The sequence below is a fragment of the Solanum lycopersicum genome, chromosome 1 (assembly GCF_036512215.1).
Source record: "Solanum lycopersicum chromosome 1, SLM_r2.1".
Lineage (NCBI taxonomy): Eukaryota > Viridiplantae > Streptophyta > Magnoliopsida > Solanales > Solanaceae > Solanum > Solanum lycopersicum.
Genome location: NC_090800.1, coordinates 92,503,504 through 92,518,355, shown reverse-complemented (window position 1 = coordinate 92,518,355; position 14,852 = coordinate 92,503,504). Strand labels below are relative to the sequence as shown.

Sequence of the window (14,852 nt, the reverse complement as noted above, 5' to 3'; positions counted from 1 at the left end):
GAAATTTCAATTTTTTTGAATTTTGAAATTCAAAATTTCATATTAAATGTTGTGAAACGTTTTTAATTAAAATTAATAATTCAAAATAAAAAAGTGATTCAAAAGACTGAGTGTTTTAGTGGAGAAAAAATAGGCATGATATTGGGAAGTGTGTGTTATAGGAGAGAGAAGACTATGTATCTCTAAACTTCTACTAAAATTAAAAAAAAAAAGAATTATATAATATTTAAAAAAAGAAGAGAAAATTAGAGAATACTAAACTTATCATTGTGTATTTAAATTATTTTTCCAACAAAATATAACCCAAGCCTAGTCCATCAACCCAAATCTTTTGATCAAATACCTCTCATCCCAATTTGGGTGTATGGTGACGAGATGCTTCGAAAAATATTTTTTTCTAGAAAAATAAGTTCCTCTAGTGAAGCCTTACGTTCATTGTCTCCTTACCCCCAAGGCCCCAACCCAAACATCCCCACCCCTCTTTCTGACTGCCACCACATTTCACATTGTACTATTTTATTAGATTATACATAAATACTTTTGGATAATATTTTTTATGCTCATTTACTAAAATATTAAATAAAAAGTGGAGCTGTTTCCCTATATATCGTTCACAGATATAGACCTAATTAAACTTGGATTTTTGAATCTAACCAGTAGTCTTTTAGTTCGTGTTAAATGGAGAGGGAGCAACCAATTGTAATACCTGGACAGTGATTGTTGAAGGCACATGACCAAAAAAAAATTTGATTCCCTATCATTGATCACTTACGCTACGATAAAAATGATTATTAGTTATATTTAAATCTTAATTGTCGCTAAATATATATTTTTAGCAGCAATTGTCATTTTTTATATATGTCCCTAAAGTTTTTAGCGATATTTGTTCTAATGTCACTTAACTAATACCGATAAAGACTTTATCACTTTTTATTAGTATCAATATTTAATGTCACTAAAAATTATTTTTATTATAACATTAATTGCTATTATAATTTATTTTACTGCTATTAAAGTGGAACTTGGGACCAATGTCCATCGTCCAATAATGTCCAAGTCAAGGAAGTGTATGTAAAGTTTATACTTTATAGGTTCAAATTCGTAATTTATCATTATCGCCAAATCTAGTGGATTCAAACTAGATTCAAAATTTATATTCATTAGTATATTTTAACATATACAAAGTAAATTTCAAAATGATGATAGGCAAAGTGTATAAGAATAATAATATTTAGTATGTATTAGTATTGTTTGCAATAGCAATATACGTATTAGTTATATTTACATTAATTGTATTTAAATTATTTTTATGCATTATTTAATTTGATGTATCCAACGGCTATTTTGGTATCCAGAGAATAAAGTCACTTGATCCAACGGCTATTTTGGTTTGACCCCTTCTTAAGAGTGGATATAATATAAAAGAAAATGGTCGATTAATTAATTCGGATTAATAGGCAAGAACACGTGTATCTCACGCGTGCAATTGTCATTTATAATAATAATTTTTTTTTCAACTCAATCACTTTTTATACATTTATAATATTGTTTTAATGCAAATGAATTTTATTGATAGATGATATATTCATTAAACATTTTAATACACTTATAATATATGTGTTAATTTTTTACCAAACAAGCATGATATATTTTTAAAAATATATAATACATATATATTGCGTACATAATTCACTTTTAATACATGTTATATATTTAACATAGTATTGCTATAAATGATAATAAATAAAAATTATCGCTAAAGTAAGTAATTATTTATTAAAAGGTGCTCATCCAAGTAACTTTTTCTATTACACCCTTCTTTTTTTAAAAAAAAAAAAACCTAGTTTCACCGAACACAAAAATTAAGAAATTTAAAATTTTAGTCTTTTCACTGTAAATATATCACATGAAAAAATGAAATTAGAATGTTGCTAAAAAATGAAAAGGATCAAACCTTCTTCCAAACTCACTAAAAAGGAAAAAATGTCATTTTTTATCAAACGGAACGAATATTATTTCCTCTATTTAAAAAAGAATGCCATTATTTCATTTTTAGTCTGTTTAAAAAAGAATGACTTATTTTCTTTTTTGGCAGCACTTTGACTTTAACTTTACACCTGACATATTTAAGATCACAAGATTAAAAGATATTTTGGTACATTTAATATAACTTTAATTTAGAACCACAAGATTAAAAATCTTTTTTTGCTTAAACTTCATTCCAAGTCAAACTAGGTCATCCTTTTTTAAACGGAGAAAATAATAATTTGCCATGACTAAATAATGAATAATACTCCATCTGTCTCTAATTACTTGTCCACTCTTGAAAAAACACACCTATTAAGAAAATAATTTTTGATATGATAAATTTATCATTTTACTACCTATTAATTATGAAGTGCATAAATTAAAAATTTAATATTTTTAAAAAGTTTTACTTTTGAAAAGTAATTAACAAGAGTATAATAAAATATATTTTTTATTCTTTTTTAATTTAGCAAAATAAAAATAAAAATAATTATTAAAAAAAAATAAAAATAGACAAGTAAATAAAAATAATAATAAATTTATTACTACTAATAATTAATATTGGGATTTGGTGATATCAGTGTGTAAGAAGACACGTCACGTGCATAAATTTTTTAAAAAAATGAAAAACAGTTGCCTTGACGTGTTAATTTTAATATTTTCATTGGTGTGTTACACGTCGAATCTCTTAAATTTGGTCTTTTATGCTGGTTTCACTTATAAATATATTATATTTTTCACTGACCTCTTTAACCCTGAGTAATTTGTTTGCTTAATTCGTTCCTCCTTTTTGATCTCTATAGCCTTTTGCTTAATTCATTTTTGGACTCTAATAATCATACTTTGGTGAACTTGAAACTAACGATATAGATTAAAAGATTGTTCGTTAGCTTGAAATCAAAGGGGAAAGTTGATGACTTTATATTTAGTTGATTGCTTCTCTTCAACCTACTCATATTTTATTCAATTTCTATATTTTTGTCTTTGATGTCCATGATTCACGTGATAATGCAAATGACAATTATCATTATATAAACAATGTCCAATAATTTAAAATAATTTTGTGGAAGTTCAACCACTAAATGTTTTGAGGTGACTTTAAGAATATTTACTTGATAGAAAATGGATTTTGAAAACTTTTACTAAGAATATTTATTTAAAATATATATAAAGAAGTATATGAACAAATTAACACAAGAATGGATTAACCACTAACACATGTTTGTTGTTACTACTTGGATTATAAATTCTTCGAATTGCTCCATACACGTTCATTCTCAGTGTATTGCCTTAGCTAGATACTTTTCTAAGATGGAGGTTTATGTATTTGGCTAAAAATAATGTATTGTTATTGTAAAGGTAAGTATTCATGACTTATCATTATTTACATATATTATCAAAATCTTGCTTAAAATATTTGGTTTTGGATTTTATGAAAATTTCAAATACATTTCTGTCCTTTGGGGCTAACCCCTCATGCATACGTTGAGACAAATATTAATGTCCCACTCTAACGTGATTCGCGATATATATATATATGGTTAAGAATAAAATAATTATTTATATCTGCATGCAAGATATGTTCTCCAATCGGACAATCTTTATAATTAATTATGACATTATTCAGAAACTTGCTCATACGATACGGACTATATTAAATTGTCACTTGCCACAACAGTCCATCTAAGAATAGACTAGAAGTATGCAACTAACTGCATTATTTCCAATCAGATCAATAAACAGTGCCATCTTGATTGTCCAAATATTTCCATTATTCTATTTATTTATTTTTATATGTATGGGGTAGGGTGTGCATCAGTTTTGATTTTATATTTTACTTCCTATTAGTTTTTTACTTATAAATATACTAAATCAATAAGATATTTTTATCGATTTTTGATCCTGAATGATTCAGGTTTCACCTTAACCAATAAGAAAATGCTCATAAAATAATCATGTGACTTCTCTAACAATTTCGTTCGACTATAGAAAAGTGGATCACAAATAAAAGAACTAGGACATTAATGTGGATTGACGGCTAAAGGACAAAAATAGTAACCAATAAAGTATTGATATTAATATTTATGTATGAGTAACGTACTAAATTACTGTTGTTGTCTGTTTGTCTTAATGGGTATTGGTTTACTCAATAATTCAATATTAAAAGACCAAAATCGAACCAATAACCAAATAATTTTTTACTGATAAAATCATTAAAAGTCCATTAACCCGATAACATTTTTATTGATTCGATTTATTGGTTAATTCAGTTTTCGCTCAGCGGGGGTCATTTTACATCTCTGATATATATTTATCTATACTTCAGGAAAGTTTCTGAAGGACTCAAAAGAAAAAACAAATGGATCTTAAGCTTGGTTTTTGTGTTCTCTCCCTAATTCTGCTGGTAATTTTCACTCTACTTTCCTCAGTCTTAATAGTTTGTTCAATATTGGTTCTACTTATATAAAGTTTTGATTTAAATGTTAAAGCATTTATATGTATGTTGACAGGTTGCTTATGGAACAGAAGCTAGGAAAATGGTTCAAGGGAACCTACAGGGCAAAAGATTGAACTTCCCAATTCCAGATGAAGAAGTCCAAAAGCCTAATGTCTATTTTTGGATTTATGATAACCAAGGAGAAAATGATCATCACAAAACAGCAGAGAATGTCCAAGTTCATCCATCATCAAATAACAAGAACCTTGTAAATAAGGACGACACGAATTTCAGGATATACCTTAACCAAGGTGAAAATTCTCAGCAGGGCAATCACAAAATCAAGGAAGAGAATGCCCGACTTCATTTATCATCATATAACATTGATCATGAAAACAAGTTTGATAATCACCTATGGATATACAGTAACCAAGGAGAAAATGCTCAGCAAACTCTACAAGAAGTGAGCGACAAACAAGAAGAAAACAAGCATCAACAAGTAAAAACAGCAAAGGCACATATCCATTCATCATCCCATATGGATCATATTGATCCTTCTTTAAGAGTTTTCTTCCTAATAAATGATCTAAAGATAGGGAAAACAATAACTGTCTCCTTCCCAAGAAGAGATCTTTCTTCTTCTCCGAGTTTCTTGCCAAAAGAAGAAGCTGATTCCATTCCATTTTCACAAAAGGAACTCCCAAACCTCCTTCAACGTTTCTCATTCTCTCGAAACTCTCCACAGGGGAAAGCCATGGAAGACACACTGAGAGAATGTGAGGCTCCACATATTAAGGGAGAGACAAAGTACTGTGCCACATCCGCGGAGGCAATGCTTGATTTTGTTCAAGGAATCATGGGAGAGAAAACTCAATTCAAAGCTCTGTCCACAACTCATTTCTCAAACTCAACTCCCCCACTTCAAGAGTATACTATTTTGGATGCTCCTCAAGAAGTAGAAACTCCCAAGATGGTGGCATGTCATACCATGCCTTACGCTTACGCGATTTTCTACTGTCATTACACAATTAGCAAGAGCAAAGTGTTTAAGGTTTCATTAGGGGGTGAAAATGGTGATAGAGTGGAAGCAATTGCTGTTTGTCATTTGGATACTTCTGAGTGGAGTCCATCTCATGCATCTTTCCAATTGCTCGGTATATTACCAGGAACATCCCCTATCTGTCACTTTTTTCCATCAGATAATCTAGTGTGGGTTCCAAAAATCGCCTCTACACAAGTGATTTGAAGAAGCAGTATCTCCATGTCGATAGCAGCTTTTGTTCGCTACTGTTTTATTATTACCTGCTGATGCATGTATGTTTACTAGTTATATTTTCATGTATCTTTTCTGTGTTGTTTCAGTGTACCCCTCTTATTTAGCTTCCTTTCCTGTGGTGAGACCCAAATAAAATAATAAGATTTTCTGGCAATGGAACTTCCACAGTTGATTCGTAGTCTTATTTAAAGAACTTATCACTAAATGCAAGAAGAAAGCATTGCACTAATAGACATGACTATGTCGAGACACCATCATGAATATCGCTTGTTTCATATTTCGATTCCAATTCAAACTAAATTTACAAGATGTAATAGATCTATTGCTAATGATAATTGTGAACGACCAACACACAAATAGTAGCATTCAATTGAAGAAATAACAGTCATGCATTGCAATGAGTCCAACATTAAGTTACATGTGGATTTTTGGATTCAAATCCAGAAGCAATGAGCTATAAAACATAATTTACCAGATAACCTTCTCTTAAGAGGCAGAACAGCTATAACAAAGCAAGAATAATCATAAAAGAGCTCAGATAAGAATTTTGACAAGCTTCAATACTTGACTTCAATGGTCTCTACAAGTTAAAGCCATCGAAGATGCCATTGAGAGAATGTGAAGCTCCACCTATAAAGGGAGACACAAAGCTGCACTGTGCCACATCCTCACAGGCAATACTTGATTTTAAGCAAGAAATCATTCGAGGAAATACCCAAATCAAAGCTATGTCCACAACTCATGTTTCAAGCTCAACTCCCCTCCAAAAAGGTATACTATTTTGGATGCTCCGCAAAAAGTTGAAGCTCCTAATATTGTGGAATGTTGTACAATGACTTATACTTATGCGATTTTCAACTATCATTACACAATTATCAAGAACAAGGTATTCAAAGGCTTCATTCAGGGTGAAGATGGTGATAGAGTGGAAGCAATTGCAATTTGTCATTTGGATACCTCTGAATGGAGTCCATCTCATGTAACTTTTTGAGCGCTCAATATATTACCAGGATCACCCCCTATGTGTCACATTATTCCATCGGATATCCTAGTGAGGGTTCAAAAAATTACCACTCCATGTTGGCAGTAGCTCTTACTCCACTAGTGCCTCATCTGTTAATAATATTTATGCATATTTTTCTGTTTTTCCAGTGTAACTCTTGTCTAGATTTCTTTCCAGCGGCAGGATCTTAATAAAACAATAACTTAATTTGTCCTCATAATGTTTAAAGAGTTTCACAGAACACAGATCACAAACTTAAAAGTGTGGATTGAAAACATAACAGACCTCTTTCAACTGCTGCAAAGCCGCAAGCATGAGACAAGCAATCCAAGGACATCCAGCACTGCCTTCACTTCTTTTTCAATCTTAGTTTAGGACAAAGCATACTCTTGTGGGCTTATCACATAATTATTAATAAGCTTAAGCGCATCTTTTAAAATTGTAGACGTGCGCAAATCATCAGCAAGGTTTGTTTCCAACACATGGCCTTATCGCTAACAACAGATGCAGCCACCCCATTTAGTATTGTTGATGATGACAAGGACCCTGTCACAAGGTTATTTCACAATCATGTAAACTCTGATAAATCTAGAACACAGATTCTGAAGATTCTGAGTTATTCACAGCAGAGCAATAGTGTGACCCCAACAAGAAGTACCTCAATCCAAGGGGATGGTACAATCGAGTATCTTCCTGTACAGTGAAAAATCATCTCCTTATGGTGAGGAAAAATCACGTCAATCCCACCACAATGTACATCAAAGGAATGTGTTAGATAGTGTGTGCTCATTGCACCGCACTCAATATGCCAATCCATTCTTCCAACTTGGTACATCATTCTTTGCAGCCTTACCCAAGGCAAAATCAGCAGGATTTGGCTTTTCTTTCTAATTCCCGTCCAGCAGATAATCAACCACCATACTCCGGAAAACTATCAACGAGAATTAACATCTCTGTCAATCGCGTACCCACAGCAATTAGTCATTATACTAGCAATCAATAATCTGTTCCACACGGCGAAGAGCCGGTGAGATCATCCATGTCTCGTAGAAATTTCCGACTCAATAGACCGGATCATCATTCATCATTTTCCCCACTCTCTTTAGTCCAACGAATTAAACTACATTATCAACAATATCAGTGAAATTGCGGACTTTCAGATACCTGTAGAGAATGTTGCAGACGACATAGGCACGGGCCGGGCATGGCCCATATGGTACAACGCCGCAAACATACATTTTCACCTTCCCTGGTTCCTTCGACTAAAAAAGTTCCACATGTTTCGTCATTGTATTGCACAACCGGACTAGCCATTCCGATCGCCGGTAAATTGTTGCTTGATCGATTTGGCGCTGAGTAAGAAATATATGGTGGGCAGAAAAACCCTAACGCTGTAACAATGCTTTTGGAATTTAGAACTATGAACAAGTTAAAAGATTCTATTTTATTCCCAAATTTCATAGCGAAATATCGGTGGACGTTCAATTCTTCAACTAAATTTTATCAAATTTTGATTGGTTTTCCAATATGTAGTTATGAAAACTGTGCAGCAAATAGTGCATCCAATTAATTAGCAACTTTTAGATATCGCAAATAAAAAATTTATATTTATATATTATAGCAAAGTTTACATAATTGTGCTCCATAGCAAATTTAGAAATTGTATAATTCGCTATACACATACAGTTGAAGCAAATTGTATAAAACGAAGCGTATAAAATAAGAAAGAGAAAGACACTTAGGCGAAAAACTATATAAAAACGAAATGTATAAAACAAATTATATTATTACAAGTGTATAGAACGATTATGTACAATTTGAAATTATATAAAATGAGAAAGAGAGAAAGACAAAAGAGACTTGACAAGGAATATACAATTAAATCGAATTGTATAAAACGAGAAAGAGAGAAATTAAATCAATTTAAAAATTATATAAAACGAGAAAGAGAGAAAGAAACTAGGCGGGAAAGTATTTTATTGTATAATTATAAGTGTATAGGACGAAAATATATGTACTTGCATGTGTATATACAATTTTCTCACGCTTTATATAAACATAAACGCAATTTATACATTTCGCTTCTGTTTGTATAAGTGAGAAATGCGAGGATGACGAGCAAGATTTGGTAGAGTGGCGAGCGAGATCTGAAAGAGGAGAACAAAAATATATATATTTATACAATTTTTTCTGCTTTATACAGTTAGAAATAATTGTTATACACTTATGTTTGTATAAAAAAGTGAGTAAGCGAGCGAGAGATCTGTGAGAGTGGCGCTTGAAATTTTTTTGCAAACGTTTGCTATGGAATACAATTAGATTAAACCCTAACTACTCCATTTATTTTAGATTATTAATTTGCTATATTACATACAATTTTTTCGTAAAATGATTATTGCCTTAATGGGCTCAATTTTTTACATTAATTTGGCTGGATGTTTTTTGCAATAAAAAATAAAATAAGAATAAAATCAAAATATAAAATGTATCTAATCATTAAACACTTTATCATGTTTAAAAGATAATAATAGTATTTATCTTTGACAAGAAAAATGTGCCTCTAGAAAAAAAATGACAAAATTAAATTTATTTATATTAAATTTCTTTTGGAAACTAATATTTGAAGTAAACTATTTAAATATTATGTGTATATAGAATAATAAAATTTATTTGATTTCAGAAATTTGAAAAAATAACGTCAATTCCTTGAGTTATGTTTTACATTCAAATGAATTACTTATAAAGTTACATTTTAAAAAAGTACTACTCTTGTATCATTTAATTTTATCTGTTTAATTTCTAAACACATTTTTAAAATGCGTTTCTTTTATGAAGGATGATTAAAAATGCATCTAGTAAAATAGGGAGTGTGATCTGAAATTAAAAAGTCAATCTGGTGTTCCTAAAGTTTGTTGATGAATTTATTCTATTATTTTGCAATTAGCTTGGTGTCATTAAGTTGGATTGATTCTTCTTTTTATTTTTTTAATTTAAAGATTAGCCGGCTTAACGCCAATAGGAGGTCAACAATACTTAATTTAATCAGTGTACACAGAACACGTTCCAGATTCAACTTATATTTATTTTTCTTTTCGTAAAATTGTTTGAACATATATTGTTATAATTTTTTGGATGGTGAAAATTTACTAAAAAGTTGTTTTCATCATTTCTATTTTTAATTATTCATAAAAATTAAAAAAAAAATTGTATTTCATATTTAAATACCAGTACAAATTTCAAATATGATTTTCAACTTAAAAATAAATACTACTACTTTTCTTCATATTTCATATTTTTTATGACCAAAGATCACTCACTTGCCAGTAACATCTAAAATGATAATGAAAGAATAACAATAATTTCTAGACATTACCGCTTGGTAGATGATTAAAGTTATTGTATGTATTAATAATATTATTATTAGTTGCACATGATTTAGTTATTCAGGTTAGAGACGAAGCTTATTATATATTGTTAAAATAAATTTATATGTATGTATAGTAGATGTCGAACCCCTTTCGACTATCTATTTCTACAGATTTTGAATTCTCTTATTGAAATTCTGGCTCCGCCTCTGATTCAAGTATTAGTTATTCCACTTTTTATTCCAACATAAAGTGATACAAAAATTCATTTGAGACTTATACGTGAATTAATTATGTGAATTTCTAAATTGCAAATTAACCACTATTCCCTTAATATTATACATAAATAATTTACCACCTCACTAACTACCAAACATTATCCATTACTCATATAGAATTTTTAATAATTGCATAACTCACCTCTAAATCAGCTACCAATCGATGAAAAGTACTTGGGCATCATTACAAATAGCAACTAAACAACATCTAATTAATCAACAAGAAGCTTAATGCTGTAAGTAACTATGTAATTAAGAAACATACCATTCAAAAACAAAAAAAAGACATATAATTAAGCAGAATTAATTTCATGGATCTATAATTTTTCTCCTTTGAGCTTCTTCTTCTTCTTCGTTTTTTTTTCTGATAAAAATGATCATTCTAAGGAGTAGGCCTGGATCTTTTTGGATATATATCAACATCATTATGATAAATAATAATATTAGCCTTTAAATCAAAATTTCTAACAAATTTGTTCCTTTCTATTGGAAAATCTTGATATTGATCATTAAGAAGTTCCTTGAGTGCTTTAGGCATTGGATCTCCATTCATTTTGCTCTTCCAATATTCTTCTGGACCATCACTAATTACATATCCCAACTGAAAAAATAAATAAATAATTAAATCAAATCTAGGAAGACATAAAATTAAATCTGCAAATAATTACTCTAAATGTCTTAGTTTACGTGACACAATTAAAATTTGATAATTGAATAATTTAATTTTAATTATAAATTCAGATATTAAAATTTTTAAATTTTTAAAAATAAAAATACTTATAAAGTAATTGTTTAAATCTCGAAATTTAAAGAGAGAGTAGTGGAATATTAGAGAAGAGGAAGTAGAAGAAGAATTACCAAAGAAAGAGATAGGAGAAGGAAGAAGATAGAGAGAGATCTCATATTGTTGAAAAACTCTTTGAGTTTGTAAAATTTGTATACTTTCTAAATGTCTGACTTACTATTTATAGACTCTCCACAATGACCAAATAAAATATGTTTTTTACACATATTTAAAAAAAAAAAAAACAGGAATAGAAAAAAAGATATTAAAAGAATATGATGTATAGTTCTTCTGATTTCTTAAGCTGTCAGTTTCTCTTTAAAATTAAGAAATAAATAAAAGGGATGAGAATATAATTGTATTAAAATTATTTTAAATATCTATAAATTTTACTAGAAATCAATGAAAATGAATGATTTTTTCATTTATTTTCTGTTAAGCTGACTCATTAAGAAAACGCAAAATGAAAAAACAATTTTTCACGAGAGATTTCCTAATTTTTCCTGAAAACATTTGCACATTTTTTTACTTTTCTTATTGATTCAATTAAAATATTGATGAGATTATCCACACAACATATTTCAACAAAAAGATAGAGTGTGAAATTATATTTTTTTTTATAGTGAATTATATTTAAATTTAATTATCATTAGATGTTAACTTGAACCTCAATTCATTAATTATGTCTGACCATTACATAATCGACCTGAATGTCTTTGGAGGGTAACAAAATAATAAGTATTGAGTTTTACGCTGAAGAAGTGACTTCTCTATTCTTAGATGATTAACGCATCTTAGTGATTTAAAATTATTACATGTATCTAGAAAAAAAAATAAACAATTGAATCTTTTTTAGTAAACAACTAATTTTGATTTTTTTTTTTAAATTCGGTGAAGCCAAAAAATAAATAAATTACAAACAGCCAAAGTGCAATCACCATAAAAAAAATAATTAAAAAATGTCAAGGTGTAATCATCATAAAAAAAAAAGGTATAATGTATAAATATGATTATTAACTTGACATAACTAACAATTATGACCGTACAAGTAGACACTTAAACTTATAGAAAATTAAATAAATAAACGCATTTTCCTACATGACAATTTTGTATTCTACGTATACTATGTCATGTAGGACACATATATCCACTTGTTCAATTTTATACAAGTTAAGTGTCTACTTGTGTGCACTCAAAGTTAAAGAACATAATTATCTGCTGAAATCAAACTAAGAATCATATTTATATATTATGTCTCCAAAAAATAATTAAAAATGACAAAGTGTAATCACCATAAAAAAACAGAATTTAAAGGAAAAAACAACCAATCTAAAAGTGTAATAGCTAGAAAAAAAATTATTTCAAAAAAATAAAGGATAATATTTCAAATAAAAGAACTAGACATTTATTTGAAAATTTTGCTACAAAATAATCAATTTCGAGGTCTATAATTTTTGTATGATCAAGAAGAAGAAAATAAAAACTGCCAAAATGTAATCACCCCAAAAAAATGTTTTATTTTTTTTAAAAAGAAGCTAAACAGAGTCTAACAAGATATTTATAACCAATTATATTTAGCAAGAAGCATGTAAATAGATTACACCCGAAAGAACTTTTAATTAATCATAAAAATATTTGTTTCCGTGATTAAGTTTGTTCGAACATTCTTAACAAGTTTTTTCTAATTTTATTTATTGTGGGTCCGTGTTAATTTGACATAAAATAATAATGTATTTTGTTATGTTAATATATTTTTAATGACAAATTTAATTTAGTAATTTTATTAATGGAAAAATCTGATTTTATTAACATAAAATAAAATTTAATGACTTTGTAATGACCTTTTGAGATATTAACTCAAAAGATAGGGTTAAAGTTTGACCTCATGATCTCATAAACAAGAACAGGAGAGAAAATAATCAAATCTATTAGCAATTTATTATAATTTCAGTATATCTTTATAAGTAAAATTATGTTCCACATTAAAAATATTAGATTTAAGATAATTCAATTTCAACGTGTTGAATTAATCCACAACTATTTGAAATATCCGCTATTTACTTGGAGAAATGTCCTCCTAATATGAAATGTTTTTTTAGAAGTTTCAATCTTATTAACTATGATAGCAGTTATACTTATAAATACACTTTTTATTTAATATGATAAATACGTTCTGTTTTCTCGCAATTCTTACTTTGAAAGACTAAATTCAAAAACATCTATCGAAAGATAAGTACAAGCTCACCGCATATTGCATAAACTAGTTAAAGTATTTTTTGTCATGATCATAAGGAACAAAACATGATTGTACCAACAAAAGAAGAAAATTAAAATAGTCAACGTTTAGGACCCAAAAAATAAAGTTCTAGGCCAATCAACATGAGAAAAAGTACTCATATACTGTCATGCAATTAAAGTATTTAGGCCAGGAGTTCAAATGACAGCACATATATGCACAAAATATAAAAAACCAAAATCTATTAACAAACCAATTTGTACTGTAAACCACTAACTTTTCTTCACTCTTTTTTTTTAATGTCGAATCTTGTTATAATATTTTAATTATTTCTTTTAATTTATTTCAAAACGAATTAATAAAGAAAGAAAAAATTTCATTCAATGGTTAATGAAATGGTTAAATTTATTATAAGATTTAAACAATTTTACTTTTTTTAAGCTAATGTTTGAGTGTGAGTTAAGCCTAAAAATTAATTTCATATGGTATGAGCAGGAACAAAAGTCTCACTTCTTATAAGGTTTGAGCAATGCTCTTCCCTTTGAGAATATTTTTTGAAAAAATATTTTAGTGTTTGATTTTTAAATGGAAAATATCTTTTATTTTTTACTAGAACAGAAATTAATTTTTGAAGTTAATTTTTTTTAAAAAAATAAACTTAAATTTTTTTTCGTAATGGTGAGGGGGGAGGAGGCTTGCATGGGTCTAGTGGAATGTGTGGGGTGGAGGGGCTGGTAGGGGCTAAAGGAGTAGGATCGGGGTGAAAAATGAAATTCTGAAGTTTAAAATCTTTTCTAAAAATAAACTTAATTTTTTTTTGGATCGAGTGGGGTGGGTGGGCGGGAAGGGGGGTTGAGGGTAGTGATAAAAAAATGAATTTTTGAAGTTGAAAATATTTTTGAAAAATAAACTTTTGAATTAATTTTTTGAGATGGGGTGGTAGGGATGGGGAGGGTCAAGGGTACAGGTGAAAAAAACTAAAATATTGAAGTTGAAAATATTTTTTTAAAAAATAAACTTAATTTTTTTTAGGGATAGGGGGCTGGTAGGGGCTGGATGGGGGACTGGTAGGGTTGGGGGGGGGGCAGTAGGGTAGGGTGGGTAGAGGGAGGTTGGAAGAGATTTTTTGAAAATATTTTCCTTAAATTTTGAAGTGAAGTCATTTTTATTAAATTTGAGGAAAATGAGTTGATTTTAAAAATATTTGATCCAACCAAACATGAAAAAATTGTAAAAAAAATCCAAAAAATATTCGTTCGTACCAAACACACCCTAAACATAATTTTTTTTCTTTAATATTTTATCAAACTAAAATCGGACGAACATATTAAAATAGTGTAAATAACATTATACTAATGGGACTCCAGAACAATATAAAAAAAGGAAGGACAGGAATCAAGATCAATAGATTCGAATTGACTTTTAGGGAGAATATAATTTGATAA

At 29.0% G+C, this 14,852-nt stretch overlaps 2 protein-coding genes and 1 long non-coding RNA gene across 3 annotated transcripts; 1 reads left to right on the top strand and 2 right to left on the bottom strand.

Moving 5' to 3' along the window:
* The first annotated feature begins 2,476 nt into the window (after positions 1 to 2,476).
* On the top strand, positions 2,477 to 5,895 carry LOC101255440 (BURP domain protein USPL1). Its single transcript, XM_004230870.5, has 2 exons — positions 2,477 to 4,432; positions 4,539 to 5,895. The coding sequence occupies exons 1-2, from the start codon at positions 4,388 to 4,390 to the stop codon at positions 5,709 to 5,711; spliced, it is 1,218 nt and encodes a 405-aa protein (XP_004230918.1). The 5' UTR covers positions 2,477 to 4,387; the 3' UTR covers positions 5,712 to 5,895.
* Positions 5,896 to 6,111: 216 nt separating this feature from the next.
* On the bottom strand, positions 6,112 to 8,376 carry LOC104645422 (uncharacterized). Its single transcript, XR_003244689.2, has 2 exons — positions 7,403 to 8,376; positions 6,112 to 7,290 (listed from the first exon to the last, which is right to left on the bottom strand). It is a non-coding gene; the product is annotated as an uncharacterized lncRNA (long non-coding RNA).
* A 2,096-nt stretch (positions 8,377 to 10,472) lies between these two features.
* LOC101252635 (uncharacterized) lies at positions 10,473 to 11,377 on the bottom strand. Its single transcript, XM_010316999.4, has 2 exons — positions 11,246 to 11,377; positions 10,473 to 10,988 (listed from the first exon to the last, which is right to left on the bottom strand). Exons 1-2 carry the CDS (start codon positions 11,288 to 11,290, stop codon positions 10,770 to 10,772), a joined length of 264 nt encoding a protein of 87 aa, XP_010315301.1. The 5' UTR covers positions 11,291 to 11,377; the 3' UTR covers positions 10,473 to 10,769.
* Positions 11,378 to 14,852: the final 3,475 nt, after the last annotated feature.

Excerpts from the sequence above, each read along its gene's own strand:
- LOC101252635 (XM_010316999.4), bottom strand. The coding sequence starts at position 11,290 with ATGAGATCTCTCTCTATCTTCTTCCTTCTCCTATCTCTTTCTTTG. Across the intron at positions 10,989-11,245 it reads TTCTCCTATCTCTTTCTTTG|TTGGGATATGTAATTAGTGA; the intron begins GTAATTCTTCTT and ends TTATTTTTTCAG.
- LOC101255440 (XM_004230870.5), top strand. The coding sequence starts at position 4,388 with ATGGATCTTAAGCTTGGTTTTTGTGTTCTCTCCCTAATTCTGCTG. Across the intron at positions 4,433-4,538 it reads TTCTCTCCCTAATTCTGCTG|GTTGCTTATGGAACAGAAGC; the intron begins GTAATTTTCACT and ends GTATGTTGACAG.